Genomic DNA, 22,451 nt, shown 5'->3' on the forward strand with positions numbered 1-22,451 from the left:
TTTACTTGCGAAACATTATATTTCACAATATAAAAAAAAATTGGGCTAACTTTACTGTTGTCTTATTTTTTTATTCAAAACAGTGAATTTTTTCCCAAAAAAGTGCGCTTATAAGACCGCTGCGCAAATACGGTGCAAAAAAAAGTATTGCAATGACCGCCATTTTATTTTCTAGGGTGTTAGAAAAAAAACAATATATAATGTTTGGGGGTTTCTAAGTAATTTTCTAGCAAAAAAAAAACTGTTTTAAACATGTAAACACCTAAAATCCAAAACGAGGCTAGTCCTTAAGTGGTTAAAGGGATCATACGCCTTTGCTTCCAATAGTCCATTTTATTGGTTTGGTAAGGTGGCTTTGCACAATGTTAACAGGAGGTGGCAGCAAAGATAAGCTAAGCCGCTTTCAAAAACCTCCAGTTGTTTTGTTTTTTTCACTTCAATGCAACTATGTAAGCTACCACTAGGTGTCACCATAAAGTTCTCCATTATAAAACATAGCGCTCCCAAAATCCTCTTTGGAGAAACATTTCCAAACACGTTAATGCAGAGTGACGGCAGGTAGATAAATGGCGCGTTTATTTATATAAGTCTATACATCACACCGGAAGAAGGGCACACAACCATTTCCTAGCTACGCTATCGCCCCCGTTATGGTCCTGTCAGCCTTCTTTCTAGTCATGTGATAGAAGCATGTGATCGTGCTTCCATTAGTCCCCGCCCACAGTGGGCGTCCATTGTTCTGGAGTTCGGCCCTCGTTTTAGCAAAATGGACAGCAGGCGGAAGTGAGATCATCAGGCTGCGCCTGTCCGGTGCATGACGGGAGGCGTGGTTTAGCTTGGTCACTTCCGAGTGTAGCGTAAACAAAGGAAGTGCTGGGAGGTAAGTGCTGTCCGGGGTTAGGATTGGCGGTTTCTGGGCTCTCCATGTTCTGTCCATCACACAGCATCGCTCCACAATGTATGGGAGGGATTCCCGGCTCTGGAAGTCTGCTGTGTCATCACATAGATGGAGGGGACAGTGTCCGTCCTGGGTTATACTTCCTGTTTTATCTCCTCATCCAGCCAGGGGTCAGATGGTGGTCAGTGCCTCCATAATTCCCCAGTCCATGTCCTGACAACATAGACTATAGAGAGGAATTCATCAACCTGGAGCAGCTGTGCCTGGTGACCAATCAGCTTCTTGCTTTCATTTTCAATGCTTAACATGACACTGAAGACATGGACATCTCCTCCACATTCTGTCTGCTCCAGGGCTAATAAATTCCCCTCGTGTGTATTGGGCTAGGTTCACATTGCTGCATTTTGGGGGTACTTTGCACAGGCATAACAACCCATTAATTTGAACAGTTTATAAAGATCCAACCAAGAAGACCCATATGTTGCCAACATCCCAATTTGAACAATATTATATATGAAGTACCCCCCAAGGAAATACTAAGGGACTTTAAAGGCAACTGATCAGCAGACTTTTAGAAGAAAAAAAAACATAGCAATGTATGAATATAAAATATGTGGTGCATACAACTCCATTAATAATTGCAGAAAAGACAAGAACAGAATCATATATCCTGTATAATAATATTAATAATATCAAATATAAATGCAGATCCTTCCATGTTAAGCCCATAACATTGAAGGATCTGCATTTATATTTGATATATGATTCTGTTCTTGTCTTTTATGCAATTATTGATGGAGTTGTATGCACCACATATTTTATATTAATACATTGCTATATTTTTTTCTAAAAATCAGCTGATCAGTTGCCTTTAAAGTCCCTTAGTATTTCCTTGGGGGGGGGGGGGGTACTTCATATATAATATTCATTTAAATAGGTTGCTGTACCTTATGGGGAAAATGTCCCCAACCGATCTCCATGAAACACACCCGCAGTGCAGCTCCACAATACTACATGGTGCTGTGCACACTCCACAATGCACTGCGTTTTCTGATGCATAGGATTATTAACCACTTGAGCCCCGGACCATTATGCTGCCTAAGGACCAGAGGTCTTTTTCCAATTTGGCACTGCGTCGCTTTAACTGCTAATTGCGCGGTCATGCAATGCTGTACCCAAACGAAATTTGCGTCCTTTTGTTCCCACAAATAGAGCTTTCTTTTGATGGTATTTGATCACCTCTGCAGTTTTTATTTTTTGCGCTATAAACGGAAAAAGACCGAAAATTTTGAAAAAAAATGATATTTTCTACTTTTTGTTATAAAAAAAATCCAATAAACTAAATTTTAGTCATACATTTAGGCCAAAATGTATTCAGCCACATGTCTTTGGTAAAAAAAATGTCAATAAGCATATATTTATTGGTTTGCGCCAAAGTTATAGCGTCTACAAACTAGGGTACATTTTCTGTAATTTACACAGCTTTTAGTTTATGACTGCCTATGTCATTTCTTGAGGTGCTAAAATGGCAGGGCAGTACAAAACCCCCCCAAATGACCCCATTTTGGAAAGTAGACACCCCAAGGAAATTGCTGAGAGGCATGTTGAACCCATTGAATATTTATTTTTTTTGTCCCAAGTGATTGAATAATGACAAAAAAAATATTTACAAAAAGTTGTCACTAAATGATATATTGCTCACACAGGCCATGGGCCTATGTGGAATTGCACCCCAAAATACATTCAGCTGCTTCTCCTGAGTACGGGGATACCACATGTGTGAGACTTTTTGGGAGCTTAGCCGCGTACGGGGCCCCGAAAACCAAGCACCGCCTTCAGGATTTCTAAGGGTGTAAATTTTTGATTTCACTCTTCACTGCCTATCACAGTTTCGGAGGCCATGGAATGCCCAGGTGGCACAAAACCCCCCCAAATGACCCCATTTTGGAAAGTAGACACCCCAAGCTATTTGCTGAGAGGCATGGTGAGTATTTTGCAGCTCTCATTTGTTTTTGAAAATGAATAAAGACAAGAAAAAACTTTTTTTTTTTTTTCTTTTTTCAATTTTCAAAACTTTGTGACAAAAAGTGAGGTCTGCAAAATACTCACTATACCTCTCAGCAAATAGCTTGGGGTGTCTACTTTCCAAAATGGGGTCATTTGGGGGGGTTTTGTGCCACCTGGGCTTTCCATGGCCTCCGAAACTGTGATAGGCAGTGAAGAGTGAAATCAAAAATTCACGCCCTTAGAAAGCCTGAAGGCGGTGATTGGTTTTCGGGGTCCCGTACGCGGCTAGGCTCCCAAAAAGTCTCACACATGTGGTATCCCCGTACTCAGGAGAAGCAGCAGAATGTATTTTGGGGTGTAATTTCACATATTCCCATGGCATGTTTGAGCAATATATCATTTAGGTGTCCTTTTATGAAAGTGCGGTAAAATACCGCTTTTCAGTTCTCAGGCATTCTCAGAGGAGATCGCTCTCCTCTGAGTGCCTGTTTATGAAAGTGTGTAGATCGCTTCTCATGTTGAGTTGAGGAGCGATCTACAAACGCCGGGAACTCCTGAGAATGGCTCCTCTCACTGTAATCTCGCGTGATATAGCGGGATTACAGTATGAGGAACCATAAAATACAAAAGTTTAACACAAATCAGCACATATTATTCCCCAACATATTAATAAAATAATAAAGTTAAATTCCCCCTACACAATATACATTAACCTAATTATAAAAAAAACATTGTTTTTATCAATATTTAAAGATCATACATGTCCCTATTTAAATGTGAATGGTGTATAGTAAATGAATGTAATGCACATATGTAATGCAGCTATACACCATTCATATAAATGCAAAATACATTTATAATCATTAAAAAAATAATTTTAATAAAGTATACAAGTATAAATATTTATTAATAAATTAAAATAAAATATATTTCATTATAGATAAACATAAAAATTGATAAACTGGTGCGATGCGAGAACACTGTGAATCCACTGCGGGTTCCCGCATCGCACCGACTCGCATGTCAGTTCACACTGCCATATGCGAATCGCTGGGGAGTGTCAATACATTGTTAAGGACACCCCCAGATCAGCTTGCATATCGCACTGCGAACTGACAGTTCGGACATGAATCGGATCGCATATGTGTGAACACACATGCGATCCGATTCTGGTCCGAACAGAAAAAAGGGTCCTGTGCGTGTTTGCACCGAATGCGGTGCGATATCAGCCATACTATCTGTACAGCTGATATCGCACCGCACAGACATCGCATGTAATGTGAATGGCAGTGTGCTGCAAATAACATGCGATGCCTGTGCGATGTCCGGCATCGCACAAGTGTGAACTGGGCCTAAAAGTTAACACCCCCAAATCAGTTCACATATCGCAGTGCGATCTGCAAACTCGGACAGTAATCGAATCGCATGGGTGTGAACACCCATGCAATCCGATTCTGCTGTGGACCAATAAAAGGGTCCTGTAAGAGTTTGGTCCGAGGGCAATGCAAATTTAGCAATACTATCTGTATGGCTGAAATCGCATCGCACAGAGATCGGATGTGATTTTGCACTGCGGTGCGAATCACATCCGATCTCGGACACCGCAGCAGTGGGAACTGGCCCTAAATCATATTGCATTTGCACCAAAATGGTACAGGACCCTTTATTTGGTCCGCACTGGAATCGGATCGCATGGGTGTGAACACCCATGCGATCCGATTCCTGCACCATTACATAGTTCGCACTGCGATCTGTGAAATGATCTGGGGGTGTCATTAACTTTACATTGACACCCGCAGTGGTGCGCAGATGTCAATGTAGGTGCGATGTGAAAACCCGCACAGGAATCACGCTGGTTCACGCATCGCACAAGTGTGAACCCAGCCAGAGACGTGAACATCTAAAAAAAAATATATATATATATATATATATATATATATATATATATACACACTATAAATTCCTATCCTGCTGGTTTTGGGGTGTGTAATGGTGGGGAAGGTGTGCTCTGACTGTTTGGTGAAAGAAAGAAGTCAAAAGACTTCTTTCTTTCTCCAGAATATCAGCCAGTTTCAGGCTTCTCACTCTGATTCTCCACTTCTGAAATGGTGAATCAGAAAGTGAGAATTCTGTCACAGATCGCCAGTGAGGTGTGGAGATCGCACCTTCATAAACTGGCCGTTTCTGTGAATTCTCACTGTGCTGAGATAATCAGCGGAGAACATGTTCTCCGCTGATTATCTCAGTTTCATAAACTGGTAAAGCGCTGAGATCAGCGGTGAGACTCGGGATCGCCGCTGATCTCAGTTTCATAAAAGGACACCTTAGTGACAACTTTGTGCAAAAAAAAAAAAAAATTTGTCTCTTTCCCGCAACTTGTGTCGCAATATAAAATATTCCATGGACTCGACATGCCTCTCAGCAAATAGCTTGGGGTGTCTACTTTCCAAAATGGGGTCATTTGGGGGGGGTTTGAACTGTCCTGGCATTTTATGCACAACATTTAGAAGCTTATGTCACACATCACTCACTCTTCTAACCACTTGAAGACAAAGCCCTTTCTGACACTTTTTGTTTACATGAAAAAGTTATTTTTTTTTTGCAAAAAAATTACTTTGAACCCCCAAACATTATATATTTTTTTAAAGCAAATGCCCTACAGATTAAAATGGTGGGTGTTTCATTTTTTTTTTTCACACAGTATTTGTGCAGCGATTTTTCAAACGCATTTTTTGGGGAAAAAACACACTTTTTTAAATTTTAATGCACTAAAACACACTATATTGCCCAAATGTTTGATGAAATAAAAAAGATGATCTTAGGCCGAGTACATGGATACCAAACATGACATGCTTTAAAATTGCGCACAAACGTGCAGTGGCAACAAAATAAATACATTTTTAAAAGCCTTTACAGGTTACCACTTTAGATTTACAGAGGAGGTCTACTGCAAAAATTACTGCCCTCGATCTGACCTTCGCGGCGATACCTCACATGCATGGTGCAATTGCTGTTTACGTTTGACGACAGACCGCCGCTTGCGTTCGCCTTAGCGCGAGAGCAGGGGGCGACAGGGGTGCTTTTTTTTTTTTTTTTTTTTTTTTTTTTTTCTTTATTATTTTTTTGCTTTTTTATCTTATTTTTAAACTGTTCCTTTCATTTTTTTTTTTTTAATCATTTTTATTGTTATCTCGGGGAATGTAAATATCCCCTATGATAGCAATAGGTAGTGACAGGTACTCTTTTTTGAAAAAAATGGGGTCTATTAGACCCTAGATCTCTCCTCTGCCCTCAAAGCATCTGATGACACCAAGATCGGTGTGATAAAATGCTTCCCCAATTTCCCAATGGCGCTATTTACATCTGGCGAAATCTAAGTCATAAAATGCTCGTAGCTTCCGGTTTCTTAGGCCATAGAGATGTTTGGAGCCACTCTGGTCTCTGATCAGCTCTATGGTCAGCTGGCTGAATCACCGGCTGCATTCTCAGGTTCCCTGTTGAGACAGGAGAGCCAGAGAAAAACACGGAAGACGGTGGGAGGGGGGGGGGGGATCATTCCCTCCCACGGCTTGTAAAAGCAGTCTAGAGGCTAATTAGCCGCTAGGATTGCTTTTACATGAAAGCCGACCGCTGGCTGAAAAGAATGATACCAAGATGATACCTAAACCTGCAGGCATCATTCTGGTATAACCATTCAAAGTCGTGAATGGCGTACCTGAAGACAAAAAAATGGTTAACAATAAAGCACAGTAAACAGTAAAGTATAAAAAATTGCATACCTGAAAAGCAAACATGATAAAACATAATAACAATAAAACATTGCAGAATAGAATACAGTAAAAAAGAGCAGAACAACAGAGAGAGAATAGAGAGAGAGAGAGAGAACAATAAAACGACAACTATTTTTTTTTATTTTATATATATATATATATATATATATATATATATATATATAATATATATTTTTTTTTTATACTTTTTTTGTAACTAACTTTTATAACGGTAACCGGTTCCAGGTTCGGGTCTCTCAAAATGCGATGGCATCTTGGGAGACCCTGTGAAAGTGTGCCTAGTCTGTGCAATGCTGTACCCTACGCTAATACTCAACTAATGAATGGTAGCGTTCAAAACATTCACCAATGCAAAGACCAGGATTGTCAGGACAGGAGGGACAATAATAGAGGGTGTCACGCCTATATCCGCGCTTGCTGCAGACACGACATCTTTTTTGGGGGTTCGTTGGGTAGGGGTACTCGGGAGGACATAAAGAAAATGCCTCTCATGCAGCCGACTGCATTTGGTTGGGGATGTGAATGGGGGAAGTACGGGCGCTGCAGAAGCGGTGGGTTCCCAATTAGGATTGGCGAATGCAGCAGGAAGGGCACTATGGGCACGACGGGCCTGTGTTTTGTCTTTTTGGTGGCAGCGGGACACTACTTGTGCTTGCCACCTCACCAGCTTGAACTGCACTTATGGGACTCGCCACGTCACCAAGTGTTACTGCAGTGCTGGTTTGACTACGACCAGGGTGTACTAGGCCGCTGGCTCTTGCCAGTTCAATAAAAAGCTACCAAAAAAACTGTTAGCGATCGCAAGGATCAGGCCTGACTCTGCGAACGCTGCAGTTATGCGTTAAGTGTTTTGTAAGTGACAGTGATCGATCGATACTGCACTTGGGTGGGCTGGGCTGGGCCGGGCGGAGGGGCAAAATGCAGGTGCTAGCAGGTATTTGGGCTGATCCCGCTAACACTGCGTTTTTGGGAACCCTAAACTGCTGGGGACGCTAGTATAGATCTGATCGGATCAGTTATTGATCCGTTCAGATACTATACCACTAAGGGAGGTGTACGGTGCGTGCATGGGTGTTAGCGGTACTGGCGCTAATCTGACGCTGCTTGGGGCTGGTGCTTGCCAGTTCACCAAAATACTACCAAAAAAACTGTTAGCGATCGCAGGGATCAGGCCTGACTCTGCGAACGCTGCAGTTATGCATTTAGTGTTTTGTAAGTGTCAGTGATCGATCGATACTGCACTTGGGTGGGCTGGGCTGGGCCGGGCGGAGGGGCAAAATGCAGGTGCTAGCAGGTATCTGGGCTGATCCCGCTAACACTGCGTTTTTGGGAACCCTAAACTGCTGGGGACGCTAGTATAGATCTGATCGGATCAGATATTGATCCGATCAGATACTATACCACTAAGGGAGGCGTATGCTGCGTGCGTGGGGGTTAGCGGTACTGGCGCTAATCTGACGCTGCCTGGGGCGACGCATATCACCGCCGGGCGATCAGGGGGCTAAACCTTTATTCGGTAATAAACGGCGGGTGCCCTGACACTATAAAAAAATAAACAAACTAACCAGCGTCACCCGTAACACTTATACGGTGATCAGTGGTGAAAGGGTTAACTAGGGGGCCATCAAGGGGTTAAAACATTTATTAGGTAGTATATGGGGGTTCCTGTCGCTATAAAACGCTGACGGCGAACCTAAATATTTAGGTCCCTAACTAGCATCACCAGCGACACTAATACAGCGATCAGAAAAATTATCGCTTAGCGACACTGGTGACAGGGGGTGATCAAGGGGTTAAAACTTTATTAGGGGGGGTTAGGGGGGTATCCTAGACCTAAAGGGGGCTAATACTAACTGTCCCAACACTGTAACTGTCACAAACTGACACCAATGCAGTAATCAGAAAAAAACAAAAAACTGCTGGTGTCAGTTTGTGACAGGGAGGGGGGGGGGGGTGATTGGGGGGGGATCGGGGTGTTTTGTGTGCCTGGCATGTTCTACTGTGTTGTGTAGTGTTGGTGCACTCACAGTGAAGTCTTCTCTCCTCGGCGCTGCAACGGAATACCGAGCCGAGGAGAGATGACATCATTTCCTTTGCTGCTGTTTAGCATACAGCAGCAAAGGAAGTGATCTGATTGGCCGGCGGCGATCGCGAGGGGGGGCCACGAACGGATGGTCTCCCCCTCACCTCTGATCGCCGCTGGACAAACGACGACCGCCTCGGGCACCGGGGGGGGGGGGGTCCAATCGGACCACCCACACGCGGAAGGCAAATCACGTATATATACGTGATTTTGCCTGTCCGTGCCACCTTGCCGACGTAAATCGGCGTGAAGCGGTCGTCAAGTGGTTAAAGGGTATCTAAAAAAAAAAACAAAAAACAAACATGTCATACCTCCTCTGTGCAGTTGGTTTTGCACAGAGTGGCCCCAATCCTCCTCTTCTGGGGTCCCTCAGTGGCGCTCCATGCTCCTCCTCTTCTCGAGTGCCCCGTTGGAGAGCCAGCATGCTCCTGTGTCCTGCCACTGCATCTATTAACACAGACAGCAGGGCTCGGCTCCCGCGTCATTGGATATGATTGACAGCAGTGGGAGCCAATGGCTGCACTGCTATCAATCTATCCAATCAGGACCCAGGACACTGGCTGGAGCTGGTGGGCTCGTCCCCATTGCTGGAAAGACTGGGTTCAGGTAAGTAAAAGGGGGGCTCTGGGCAGCAGCTGCATCACAGGAGGAGAAAAAACCTCAAGGGTTTACAACCCCTTTAAGAATTAATGGCACCCCCACAAGTCTGCTAAAGAGCAGCACATTTTGGCTGTGGGTGCAGAAAAGCATACAATTTAGACACAGACCCGCATATCTGTGAACCTAGATTTCCATTGTATAAATTCTGCTCTCTGTATTATGCTGAGCCCTGAAGTAATGTCACTGCATGACAAAAGGCAATTTTTTAAAAAGTTTTGGATGGTGTGGAGAGGGACTAGAACACCTGTCAGTTTTTATTAGTAGCCCCATTGGCAATACAAACTGATATCCCCTCTCTGTTTGTCCTGTTTACTGTTCTCAGTGAAAGTAAAAGAAAATCAAAAATTTTGGGTTGTCAACAGAACAGTAAGGCCCCTTTCACACTGGGGCGGTGGGGGCATCGGTGGTAAAACTGCGCTATTTTTAGCGCCGCTTTACCGTCGTTTTAGCGGCGGTATTCGGCCGCTAGCGGTGCGGTTTAACCCCCGCTGGCGGCCGAAAAAGGGTTAAAACCGCTACAGCGGCGCTATGCCCGCGGTATAGCCATGCTGCCCCATTGATTTCAATGGGCAGGAGCGGTGAATACACCGCTCCTTCACCGCTCCAAAGATGCTGTTTGCAGGAGTTTTTTTACTTTCCTGCCAGCGCACCGCTCCAGTTTGAAAGCCCTCGGGCTTTCACACTGGAGAAACAGTAGCGGCAGTTTTAGGTCGGTTTGCAGGCGCTATTTTTAGCGCAATAACGACTGCAAACCGCCCCAGTGTGAAAGGGGCCTAAGGCCCTGTTCAGATTGGTATTAAAAGCAGAAGTTTAGGGTGTGTTTTTAAAGAGAAGCTCCAGGCTCCTTCAGAAACAATTAAAAGTCAGCAGCTACAAATACTGTAGCTACTGACTTTTAATAGAGGTCGACCGACATGGGTTTTTCTGTGGCCGATGCCGGTATATGTTGCCGATTTTTGAGGCCGATATTTTAGGCCGATTTTTTTTCTTTTTTCTTCATCTCAGAAAATCTAGGGTGGAGAGGTGGGGAGGAGGTTATTGTTTAGGGTAGAGAGGTGGAGTGCAGCCTATCAGTGTCCATTAGTGCCCACCACTTCAGCCTGTCAGTGTCCATCAGTGCAGCCCATCATTGCCACCTCATTAGTGCCCATCAGTGCAGCCCACCAGTGCCAACTCATTAGTGGCCATCAGTGCCACCTCATTGTTGTCCATCAGTGCCCATCAGTGCCACCTTATCAGTGCCCTTCAGTGCATCCCATCATTGCCCACCAGTGCAGCCCAGTGTCCATCAGTGCAAACCAGTGCATACCATCAGTGCCCACATGTGCCAACCAGTGCATCACATCAGCGCAGCCCATCAGTCCCACTTCATCAGTGCCCACCAGTACAGCTCATCAGTGCCCACCAGTGCAGCCTAATAATGTAATTCACTGCCACCTCAGCAGTGTCCACCAGCGGAGCGCTCCTGGCTCCGTTCCCTCCCCTTGCCTGGCCAAAGACAGCTCCACTCGTCTGACGTGCTGCACACCCCACCTCTGCCTCCAGACTACAATCCCCAGAATGCAGCGTGGCCAGTAACAGCCAATCAGCGGCCGCTGCTGCCGACTTCCTCCACGGACAAAAAAAACCCAAAAAAACACAGCGGCCGTGATAGCAGCCGTTTAGAATAGATGGCAGGCGGCCGGGGGGGATTTCCAGCACGCCCCCTGCCTCAGATCCCTCGCAATCGGCCTTTTGCCCATAATAATCAGCTGATGCCGATTTCTTTAAAAAGGCGAAATATCAGCCGATATATCGGCCGACCTCTAACTTTTAATAATATGACACTTACCTGTCCAGGAATCCAGAGGTGTCTTCACTGGAGTTGATTTTTCAATCGGCTCTTGGGTGCTGCCGCCATCTAGACTAAGGTAAACTGGCATTGAAACCTTGCGGCTTCACAGCCGGGTTCCCCACTGCGCATGCGTGAATGGCCCGGCGGTGGGGGAAGGAGGAGGGGGGCCGAACTTCCGACTATGTTTGCCGCAGCTGGAAGTGGGAGTAGGTACCTGTCAAAACCAGGTACCCGCTCCTCCTGAAAGGTGCCAAATGTGGCGGGGGGGGTTAAACAAGCAGAGCACCTTATCAGAACACGAAGCATCACATTGTTGTGCTTTTAAAATTAGGCTTTATGTGGAGTTTGGAAGGAATTGAAGAATCTCAACTCCTTCCATTCAAGTCTGTGTTAACACACCATAAATGCGCCAGCACATGTTTGCAGTGCATTGGGCCTTGTTTACGACAATCGAAAAAAAAAAAATTAGGCATTTGGGGTGTGGTTTTAAAGCACCTTTGAGATGCGTTAAACATTAATGCTATAGGTGCGTTTGTTAGGCATCAGTATTTTGAGTAAGCGTGAACAGGGCCTAGTAGGGGGGGGGGTATCTCCCAATGGGGACACTAGTTCTGGTGATCCTGGTAACACCTAAGGATTCCTTCACTTTGAGGGGATTTCCTCTCTCTTTCCGTTTTTGGCTATGGGACAGGAAGTGAAGGGAAATCTCCTCAATAGGACACCAAAAAAAAAAAACCTGACAGGGGTGGTATCCCTCCCTTACTCTATCCAAAATAGAGAAAAAAAGGTTTTGCCTTTAGTTACACTTTAACCACTTGCTGCCTGCCATATAGCAGAATGATGGCAGCAAAGTTGTTGTGATATCCTGACCGGACATCATTTGACATGATCAGGATAATACAGCGGGCACGCAGTGCGGCGGTCGGAGGTGCGGTGTGTCAGTCTGACACACCGCAACTCCGATCGTGTTATGGAGCCTCTGACAGAGGCTTCTTACCATGTGATCACCTGTGACCAATTATAGCTGATCATCGCATTAACCAGGAAGTCCCGGTAAACGGCTTTCCTCAGTTCACACTGACAGGGAGAGCCGATCGGCGGCTCTCCCTGTCAGAGAGGGGGTCTGTGCTGATGATTAGCAGATTGATTATCAGTACAGCCCCCATCAAAAGGTGCCCATCAGCTGCCAGTCAGTGCCCAACACTTGCTAGCCTGTCCCCATAATAAACGCCTGTCAGTGGCCAAAACAGTGCCAATCAGTGCCCCATCAGTAATGCCTGTCAGTGCCTCTCAGTAATGCCTGTCAGTACTCCTCATCAGTGCTGCCTATCCAGTGCCACCTATCAGTGCCCATCAGTTTTTTGTTTTTTTTAAATTGACGGTCTTTTTTTGTTTATGGCGCAAAAATTGAAAACCGCAGAGGTGATCAAATACCACCAAAAGAAAGCTCTATTTGTGGGTAGAAAATGATAAAAATTTGGGTACAGTGTTGCATGACAGCGCAGTTGTCATTCAAAGTGCGACAGCGCTGAAAGCTAAAAATTGTTCTGGGCAGGAAGGGGGGAAAGTGCCTGTTATGGAAGTGGTTAATGTAGTTTTGGATAGAGTGGAGAGGGATTAGAACCCTGTCAGGTCATTATTGCTGCCTATGTCCCTGTAAGGGAGATTCGCCCTCTATATTTGTCCTGTTCACTGTTATCACTGAAAGTTAAGATAAATCCCAAATTATGGATTGTCACCAGAACAGGAATAGAGGGGACATCTTCCACTAGTCCTGGTGACAACCAGGGATTCCCTCATTTTGGATATATTTTCCCTCGCTTCCTGTTGTGGCTATGGGACAAGAAGCAAAGGGAAATCTCCCAAATGGGGCACAGATGGCAAAAAAACCTGACCGGGTTATAACCTTGCCTTAATTTGTCCAAAAAAAACGCAAGTGTCCTGTCTAACCTGTATAAAAAAAGGTGTGTTCTTACCTATTTCAAATCTGCTCAGGTCCAGTTTTGTGATCCCGCAGCTCCAGCTCTCCCGTGTCAGTGAGCGGCTGCTGCAGGGTAGAGGTGGGAGCGCCAACAACAGCTGGGCCACGTGAGCCTATAGGTGACGTCACGACTAATGGCATTGAAAGCTGTTGTCAAGCACTCACATATGCATAGCTGCAGAATCATGTGACCAGACTGAAGCTGATTGGAAATAAGTTAGTATACAGATTTTTTTTGTATACTTCTTAGGTTGGAGGAGGGAGGGAACATTTTTATGAATAGTTTTAGTTGGGGTTTTTACAACTTCAGGGTTTAAAATTGGATTTTAGAGTATACATATATAGGCTGGCAATATCTGTTTATTTTTTTTTACTTTGCTGTTTTTGCACTCTGTTATTAAGTAAGTATACTTTTTCATTCTGAACATTAAAACAAGTGTGCTATTTCCCCTGAACAGCTAGAACACATTTACAGTCTGATCATGTCGGAGCTCCATATATGTGTCCAGCTGGCTGACCAGCCCCTCTCTCCAAAATCAGTTGTCCACCTTCCAGTCGAGTCTGCGAGCAATGGGAATGCTACATGTGGCCATCGAGTGTCAGTTGTGAAACAGCTGATCACTGCCACCCTACCAGAGTCACTCCCTGATCCAGAGCTGATTGGTGAGGAATATATGTCATATTTAGCGTGCACACTTAGTATTTTCTAAAGAATATATTTTGTGATTATTTATTTTTACCTGTGATGTTCTATATTATTTTTTTATGTCTTTTTGTTCAAATACATACATGTTAAATACTGGATGTTTTTCACACTATTTTCCATATGGTAGGTATCGACCTTAAAGCTGAGTTCCACCCATAAATGGAACTTCCGCTGATCGGATTTCTCCCCCCCTCCAGCGCCACATTTGGCACCTTTCAGGGGGGAGCAGATACCTGTCAAATTCAGGTATCTGCACCCACTTCTGGGCATACGCAATGTCCGGCCCCTCCTCCTTCCCTGGGAGACACACAGGTCCCAGAAGACAGCAGGGGCCATTCAGATCGTGCAGCGCGACTCGCGCATGTGCAGCAGGAAAAAGGCTGTAAAGCCGTAAGGCTTCACTTTCTGTTTTCCCTTAGTAAGGATATCGGTGCCTGCACCCGGAGCTGAGGGACAGGTCGACTTCGGGTGAAGACATCGCAGGCTCCCTGGACAGGTAAGTGTCCTTTATAATAAAAGTCAGCTGCTGCAGTATTTGTAGTGGCTGACTTTTAATTTTTTTCCCAGGCGGAACTCCACTTTAAGGCCTCATGCACACTGAATGTCTCTCCTAGACTCCTTTCTCTCTGGCAGCAGAGTTTTGGCAAAAAAAAAAAACGCTCAATGCTTGCAAACCTGTACAATGTGTTTAGGCGTGTCAAAAGCTTGGTTGTTTATTTCATTGGCCAGAATAATAATTTATTCTGGCCATTGGAATGCATTAATGGTCAAGCGTTAAATGCGCCTAGTGCTTAGGCACATTTACATGCCTTTAACATTTTATGCCATCAAGTGTTTTTTTTTCTGCCAAAACCCTGCTGCTCCTATATGTACTGGAAGTGTGTTTTTCTGCCCTTAAACACCTCTAAACACCTCTAAATGCCTATTTGTGCATGGATACAGAATAAAAATACACCTCCGATATATCCTGTGAAGTTCTGCTTTAGGTACAAATATCTCTCTTCTTTTTTTATTTTTTTATTTTTTTTTTGGTTTTTTGTAGGGGGCTGGGGGGGACTTTTTTAAGAATAGTTAGTTATGCTTTTCTTCCACTTTTACCAATGCATCTTCTTTTTGTCTTTTCAATTGAATAAACCTTTGTTCGTTGACATGCTGCTTGTTTCTATCCAGATCTGGTCCATTGTGGGAGGCGTCTTAGAGATGATCAGACCTTGGAGTTCTATGGTGTTCAGTCAGGAAGCACTGTCCACATTCTACGCAGAGCATGGCCTGAACCAGCTCCTCGTCCTGGTGGGTAACTTTATGTTAGATTGAATACTGTATGTTGCTCTGGTTTAGTTATTCCACATTTAATCATACACTCATCAACCCTCTGTACTTCTCCCTTTTCTTCTTGCAGAGCCTGTAGATAAGATTGCTGCTAGCCGCGAGTTCCGGGCTCTGCACACAGCTTTACATACCAGCTCTACCTACCGTGATGCTGTGAGTACTGGCTACAGCTCAGGTTTCTGTACTCTAACCTAGGTGCCCTCTTCTGGGTATATATAGTTTTAAAAAAGGCAATTTATTTAGCTACTAGGTTTTGTGGGAATGCTACTCTCAGCATATATTTAGGTCTTAGGTATAAAGGTATACCAGTATTTGCAATTGCTAAATAGCTAGGAAACCTCTAGAAGCTTGTTTGTGTGTCTGTGGTTTCCATGTCATAATTCTATAACAAAGCAAGCCGCTCTGATATGCATAAATCATTTGTTTATTTCAAGACCTGCAGAGTGGAAAACAACCTAGGAGTAGTTTCAGAATAAAGCTTAAAGTACACTTTTGCCAGAAATAGCTTATGCACTTAAGGGTCCTCAGTACATATTAAAAAAAACTGTCTGTTTTAGCTCTGTAAAATGTTCACTAATTTGTATTGTCATAACTGTAGGCCATTTAGGCACCTCCCAGAAGCCTGGCTGAAAAACTTCCAGTTACCCCATATCCTGCCTTGTTGTAGGACATAACGATTAGAAGCCCATTCCCATCATTACAGTTCTCTTTAAGCTTTTAAGGCAGAACACAAAATGTGGCTTTGCTCCATTTCATTACTTTCATTCATTTGCCACTATTGAACTGTCTTGTTTTGTTGTGCAGGTTTTTAAGTTACTTGGCAGCCGCGAGTCCTTGGAGCAGATAGTTGTGGCTACACCTGGGCTGAGCTCTGATCCTGTGGCCATGGGTAAGTTTTGAAGTAAAGTGAAAAATGAAATAAATGATGGAGGTAGAACTTCATCCAGAGAATTAGTCACATGATGATGTCAAAGTTAAAATGATATCATTTAAAAATCGGCCATTATAGGTCACTTTTGCCATGGAGCTGTGTGTGCTTATTCTACAGGGAATAAACAGAATGCAGACTAGGGCAAATTGAGTGAGTGTTCTCAGTACCATTGCTGTGCGTAGTAGATAGCATTGGTAGGTGAGGAGATTAAATGAGAAATCTTTTCTCAATTTACAGGGGTTCTGCAGGATAAAGATTTGTTCACTGTGTTTACTGACCCCAGCATGCTGGACACGTAAGTATACATCTCCAGGTTTTTTTTGTTTGGAGTGGGTTATTTTTTGTTATTTTTATTTACAAAATGTAAAACTTTTTACTAAGAAGTAAACATTGATAACAAGAAGATATCAATGTACAGTAAATTAGCTGAGATAAAGAAAGTAGACTTTAAATAATGTAAAGTCTGTTTTTATTTTTTCTCAAATCGCCTTTTAGGACAACCTTGGAGAGAGCGCAGCTCTGCCCATTTTCCAGGAAACACATGCAGCCTTTAAATCCCTCCTCTTCCACCATGGCTTCAGTTATTGTGTTTCCTCCGCCATGGTGGAAGCACTGCTGCAACCAGGGGGTGGAGGGAGAAGGCTTGCCTTAAGGAGGTTGTCTGCTCGGTGTGCAGTGACCATCCCAGCACCCCCCCAGTACGGGCAGGGGGGTGTTACAGAATCGCCAGCCCCTCCAGCTCAGGGGAAGCAATGGCCCGCAGGAGGCGTCGGCGTCCGGGATCCGCAAGGAATGGTCCAGGTGGCCAGGCGGGCTGCCGCTGCTGGTCAGCGGTGTCTCCCGCATGTCGGTTCCGCGTAGGAGTGCAACGGATCAAAAAACTCATGGATCAGATCGTTCCTCGGATCAGAGTCACGGATCGGATAATTTTCGGACCGGCAAATAATTAAATTTGCAAAAACCTGTGAAAATTCCACCACCATATAGTCCCCACTGTAATATCCACCTCATCTCCCCCACTGTAATATCCAAATCATCTCCCCCACTGTAATGGACATCTCCCTGACTGTAATATTGGCTGAGCATGGCTGGGCACGGCTCTGTATGGCTGGGTATTGCAGGGTATGGCTGGGTATTGCAGGGTGTTGCTGGGTACGGCAGAGTATTGGCTGGGTATGTATGGCAGAGTATTGGCTGGGTATGTATGGCAGAGTATTGGCAGGGTATGGCAGAGTATGGAGGGATGGCTGAGCATGGATGGATGGATCCATGGATGTGACTGCAATTGTCACAGAGCAGCGCTGTGGGCACTACAGATCCAGCCCACAGCGCAGCTGCCTTCCGATCTCTCCCCTCCACTGTACAGATCAGTACACAAAGGGGAGAGAGGAACCGGCGTCATGAACAGGTGATCTGAACAGGTTGACCCGTTCAGATCACGGATCGATGACGATCCGTTGCACCCCTAGTTCTGGATCCTGGCTGGCGGGTCACGTCCAGCGAAATGGCTTCCTGTAGGGCGGGGCGACAAGTGGTTCCAGTCGTCTGGAACGCAGAGGCCAAGGGGGCGGGTCTGTCGACCGGGGTTTCCGGTTCCAGCCCACGTTGATGACGCCGGGACTGGGTATTTTAAAACAATATGGCTTTTCTCTGTATCCCACTGCGCTCTCTGCTGAAATGGACGAGATATCAACAGCTACGGCGGGAGCAGGCGCCTCAGTCACCTGTCAGGCCCAGGTAAGAGGGGTACAGTGGTACCTTCTATTCTTCTCCATATGGGCTTATGCTGGGTATTTCTTTCTCGAACATCACGGGACACAGAGCCACAGTAATTACTGATGGGTTATATAGGTATCACTGGTGATTGGACACTGGCACACCCTATCAGGAAGTTCAACCCCCTATATAATCCCTCCCCCTTGCAGGGATACCTCAGTTTTTACGCCAGTGTCTTAGGTGATGGACGTGTAAAGATGTCCTGTGCTGAGCTCCAAAGGGAATATCCTAAGATCCTATACTGGGGCAAGCCAGGCGAACCGGATCCATTCAAAGTGTCTTTTCATGGCCGAATTGAATGGTACCCGGGCCTCGTGTCCGAAGAAACGAGGTTTTACCCGTAATGCTTCTCTTTTTAGAGAGCTGGACCCCGCAGATCAGAAAATGGCTTTAAACTTCCTAATTTCTGGCGAGGTGCTTTAAGGTCCCAGAACTGTTGGATCCCCCTACTGATGGGGGCCCCAGTCTCTGACGTTTTTTTCAAACGGAGCCCACCGTGAGAGGTGAAGATTGGGTCTGTGTAAACAGCACCCTGCGGCTGGATAAGGTAAGAGGAGATTCCACAGAATTTTTGAGTTCTAGTGGCTTTTCTCCTTTAAGGTAAATGCATGCTATGCCTATTGTGACCACCGGGGGCTGCCAAGAGCACAAACCTACACATGCTGACTGACTGTCTCAGGTGTTCAGTGCTGATTATGTCCCAGCATCTCAAAGCAGGCTGCAAGCAGGTAAGGTGGAAAGGGGGATTTCTCATGTTTGAATGTTCCCCCCAGGCTAGAGAGGGGCCACAGGGGTCTAGAAAGTGGTTATACCACCCGGGCTCTGCGGCCTAATGGCCACCATCTCTGAAGATAGCCGTTCAGGCAGATCTTGTTACCAGTCTCCCCCCCCCCCCCATCCCCAGCCTTTTCTCCAGAAGCATGACAGGAGAGTCGGCAGTGCGGGAAGCGCTCGTTTTTTTCAAAACTCGAGGGGGGGGGTGGTAGAGGAGGGGGCGGGATGTCAGCACAGAGTGTTTAGACTCCCACTCAGGCCAGCTGCAGGCTATTAGAGGCACTCTGTACAGGTGCACTCAGCCTTCTGAGAGACACAGAGCTGACGGTCGCATGTAAGGTGGGACACGGGCATTCTCCTAGGCAGCATTTACTGAAGTAACACCAGACTGAGCATTGGGTAGCAAGGCTTTTAGCCAGACTACATCGCTCAGCGGGCAGTGTTCATTTGTATACCTCACACCTTGTTGCTTTGCACTATGGGTAGAAGAGGTTCAAGCACCCCAGGAACCAGAGACACTAGGGGATCTCGTTCAGGTTCTGAGGGCCCTCTGTCGGCAGCATCCTCCCCCCCTAAAAGATGGGCCAGGGACGGCTAGCCAGGGAGAGCCGTCGGGGTCAGGGGCTACACCTGCTTCTGGCACTTCAGCCCCTGTATATATTACACAAGAGGTTTTTTCCTCAACCATTAATGGTCTAGAGGAAAGATTAATGGCCGTGATTACGTCTTCACTCAGTGGAAGAAAACGCACTAGGCTTTCCTCTGTTCCCCAAGACCCTCAGACAGAGGAGCTCTGGGATAAAGGAGATGAATCCCTTTCAGAGGATCGGGATGGGATGGATGATTCCTCTTTGGAGGATTCAGGTGGAGAGGGACCCTCTGCGACTTCCCAAGAGGAGAAAGTCTTAGTGCAGATCCCCACTGGATTGGTCCGCTCCACATTTAAGTTGCCCATACCTGAAACTGCTAAAGAATCCTCTTCTGCTTTGGGGTCACTGAAACCTTTCCAAGCAGCACATGCTTTTCCTGTTCATACTTTACTTGAAAAGCTTATTTATTCTGAGTGGGATCACCCAGACAAACGTTTTTTTCCGCCGAGAAAGTTTTCAACACTTTATCCGATGGAAGAAAAGTTTATTAAAATGTGGGGAATACCGGCTATTGATGCCGCCATTTCCTCCGTAAATAATAGCCTGACTTGTCCTGTAGACAATGCTCAGATGCTCAGGGATCCTGTAGATAAAAGGATGGAATCCCTATTGAAGGATGTTTTCTCCTTAGCAGGATCAGTGGCCCAACCTGCAGTAGCAGCGATTGGAGTCTGTCAATACTTAAGAGACCATGTTAAGCAGGTCATCAAAGTATTACCTGAACAGCAGGCCCAGGGGTTTGCTAACCTTCCAGCGGCCTTATGCTTTGTGGTTGACGCCATTAGAGATTCTATCGTGCAAACCTCCCGTCTTTCACTGGGGTTGGTGCATATACGTAGAATCCTATGGTTGAAAAATTGGTCAGCCGAAGCACCATGTAAGAAGCTACTGGCTGGGTTTCCATTTCGTGGTGCAAGGTTGTTTGGAGAGGACTTGGATAACTATATCAAGAGAATCTCTTGTGGGAAAAGCACTCTCTTACCTGTCAAGAAGAAGAGTAAGCGTCCCTCTTTCAAACGGACTCTTTCCCCAGCGCCGGGGGCTTCAGCCTCTAGGCAGTCTCGACGGCCGCCTCCATCGGGGTCCAGAGACAAGAGTCAACCCCAGGGACAAAAGAAGTCCCGGGGAAAGAAGCCTACTAGGCAAAACACTAAGACCTCTGCATGAGGGGGCGCCCCCGCTCACTCGAGTGGGGGGAAGACTGCGACAGTTCTCAGAGCTCTGGCACGAGGACTTCCAGGACAGATGGGTAGTCTCCACGGTAACCTTAGGGTACAAGCTGGAGTTTCAGGAATTCCCTTCTCCTCGGTTCCTCAGATCAAATGTTCCCAGAGAAGAAGCAGTCGCTCCTTCTAGCGTTAGAGCGACTTTTGTCGCAGGAGGTCATTATGATAGTTCCCGCAAAGGACCAGGGATTGGGCTTCTATTCCAACCTTTTTACGGTCCAAAAGCCAAATGGGGAGGTCAGGCCCATTTTGGACTTAAGGGATCTGAACCGATTCCTAAGGATTCAATCCTTCCGCATGGAATCAATTCGAACAGTAGTTCCCACCCTGCAGGGAGGAGAATTTCTGGCATCAATAGACATCAGAGATGCATATCTGCATGTGCCCATTTTTCCTGCTCATCAGAAGTTTCTGCGCTTCGAGGTAGGAGGGCGCCATTTCCAGTTTGTGGCTCTGCCTTTCGGGATAGCCACTGCACCTCGAGTGTTCACAAAGATCTTGGCTCCTCCTCTGGCCAGATTAAGGGCTCAGGGTATAGCTGTCATAGCATACCTAGACGACCTGCTCTTGATAGACCGGTCGGTAGCCTCTTTGAATGGAAACTTGAGGACCACGGTCAGGTATCTAGAACACCTGGGTTGGATCCTCAACTTAGAAAAGTCTTTCCTAAAACCAGTAAGAAGACTGGAGTATTTAGGTCTGATTATAGATACAAGCCAGGAGAAAATATTTCTACCCCAGGCAAAGATCACTGCTTTGAGAGAGCTGATTCTGACAGTAAGGACCAACAAGGGTCCCTCAGTCCGCCTTTGTATGAGGCTACTAGGGAAGATGGTGTCTTCATTCGAAGCAGTTCCCTATGCTCAGTTTCACTCAAGAATGCTGCAACACAGTATTCTGTCGACCTGGAACAAGAAGGTTCAGGCATTAGACTTTCCGATTCACCTGTCGCATGCGGTGCGTCAGAGCCTCAATTGGTGGCTCATACCCAAAAACCTGCAGAAGGGGAAATCCTTTCTACCGGTTACCTGGACGGTGGTAACAACAGATGCCAGTCTGTCAGGTTGGGGAGCAGTTCTGGAACAGGCTGCGGTCCAAGGGGTATGGTCCAAGACAGAGAGGACCTTACCCATCAACATTCTGGAGATCCGGGCGATACATCTAGCTCTAAAAGCCTGGACTATCAGGCTACAGGGTTGTCCGGTCAGGATCCAGTCCGACAATGCCACAGCAGTGGCTTATGTCAGTCATCAGGGAGGCACCCGGAGCCGAGCTGCTCAAAAAGAGGTGAACCAGATCTTAGCCTGGGCAGAGATGCATGTGCCATGCATATCGGCAGTTTTCATCCCGGGAATAGAGAATTGGCAGGCGGACTATCTAAGTCGCCAGCAGTTACTTCCAGGGGAATGGTCTCTGCATCCCGACGTCTTTTGGGCCATATGCCAAAGATGGGGAGTTCCAGATGTAGATCTCTTTGCATTCCGATTCAACAAAAAGATAGACAGATTTGTGGCAAGGACAAAAGATCCTCTTGCATGTGGGACAGATGCGTTGGTGATTCCGTGGCATCGGTTCTCACTGATTTACGCATTCCCGCCTATTCTGCTACTACCACGACTCCTTCGCAGGATCAGGCAGGAAAGGAAGTCGGTACTTCTGGTGGCCCCCGATTGGCCCAGAAGGACTTGGTATGCAGAAATAGTAAGGATGACGGTGGGTTCCCCGTGGACCCTACCGGTACGCCCAGACCTGTTATCTCAAGGTCCAGTGTTCCATCCTGCCTTACAAACGCTAAATTTGACGGT

At 45.9% G+C, this 22,451-nt stretch overlaps 1 protein-coding gene across 1 annotated transcript in view; it reads left to right on the forward strand.

Annotated features, from left to right (window-relative positions):
- The first annotated feature begins 753 nt into the window (after positions 1-753).
- UBL7 (ubiquitin like 7) overlaps positions 754-22,451 on the forward strand; it is a 40,682-nt gene continuing 18,984 nt past the window's right edge. The window contains exons 1-6 of the mRNA XM_073619061.1: positions 754-880; positions 13,713-13,917; positions 15,131-15,250; positions 15,360-15,442; positions 16,094-16,178; positions 16,458-16,515. Coding sequence (XP_073475162.1) covers positions 13,737-13,917; positions 15,131-15,250; positions 15,360-15,442; positions 16,094-16,178; positions 16,458-16,515 — 527 coding nt within the window. The 5' untranslated portion in view covers positions 754-880; positions 13,713-13,736. The remainder of the gene's footprint in view (positions 881-13,712; positions 13,918-15,130; positions 15,251-15,359; positions 15,443-16,093; positions 16,179-16,457; positions 16,516-22,451) is intronic.

Source organism: Aquarana catesbeiana, linkage group LG03 (assembly GCF_042186555.1).
Source record: "Aquarana catesbeiana isolate 2022-GZ linkage group LG03, ASM4218655v1, whole genome shotgun sequence".
Classification (NCBI taxonomy): Eukaryota; Metazoa; Chordata; class Amphibia; order Anura; family Ranidae; genus Aquarana; species Aquarana catesbeiana.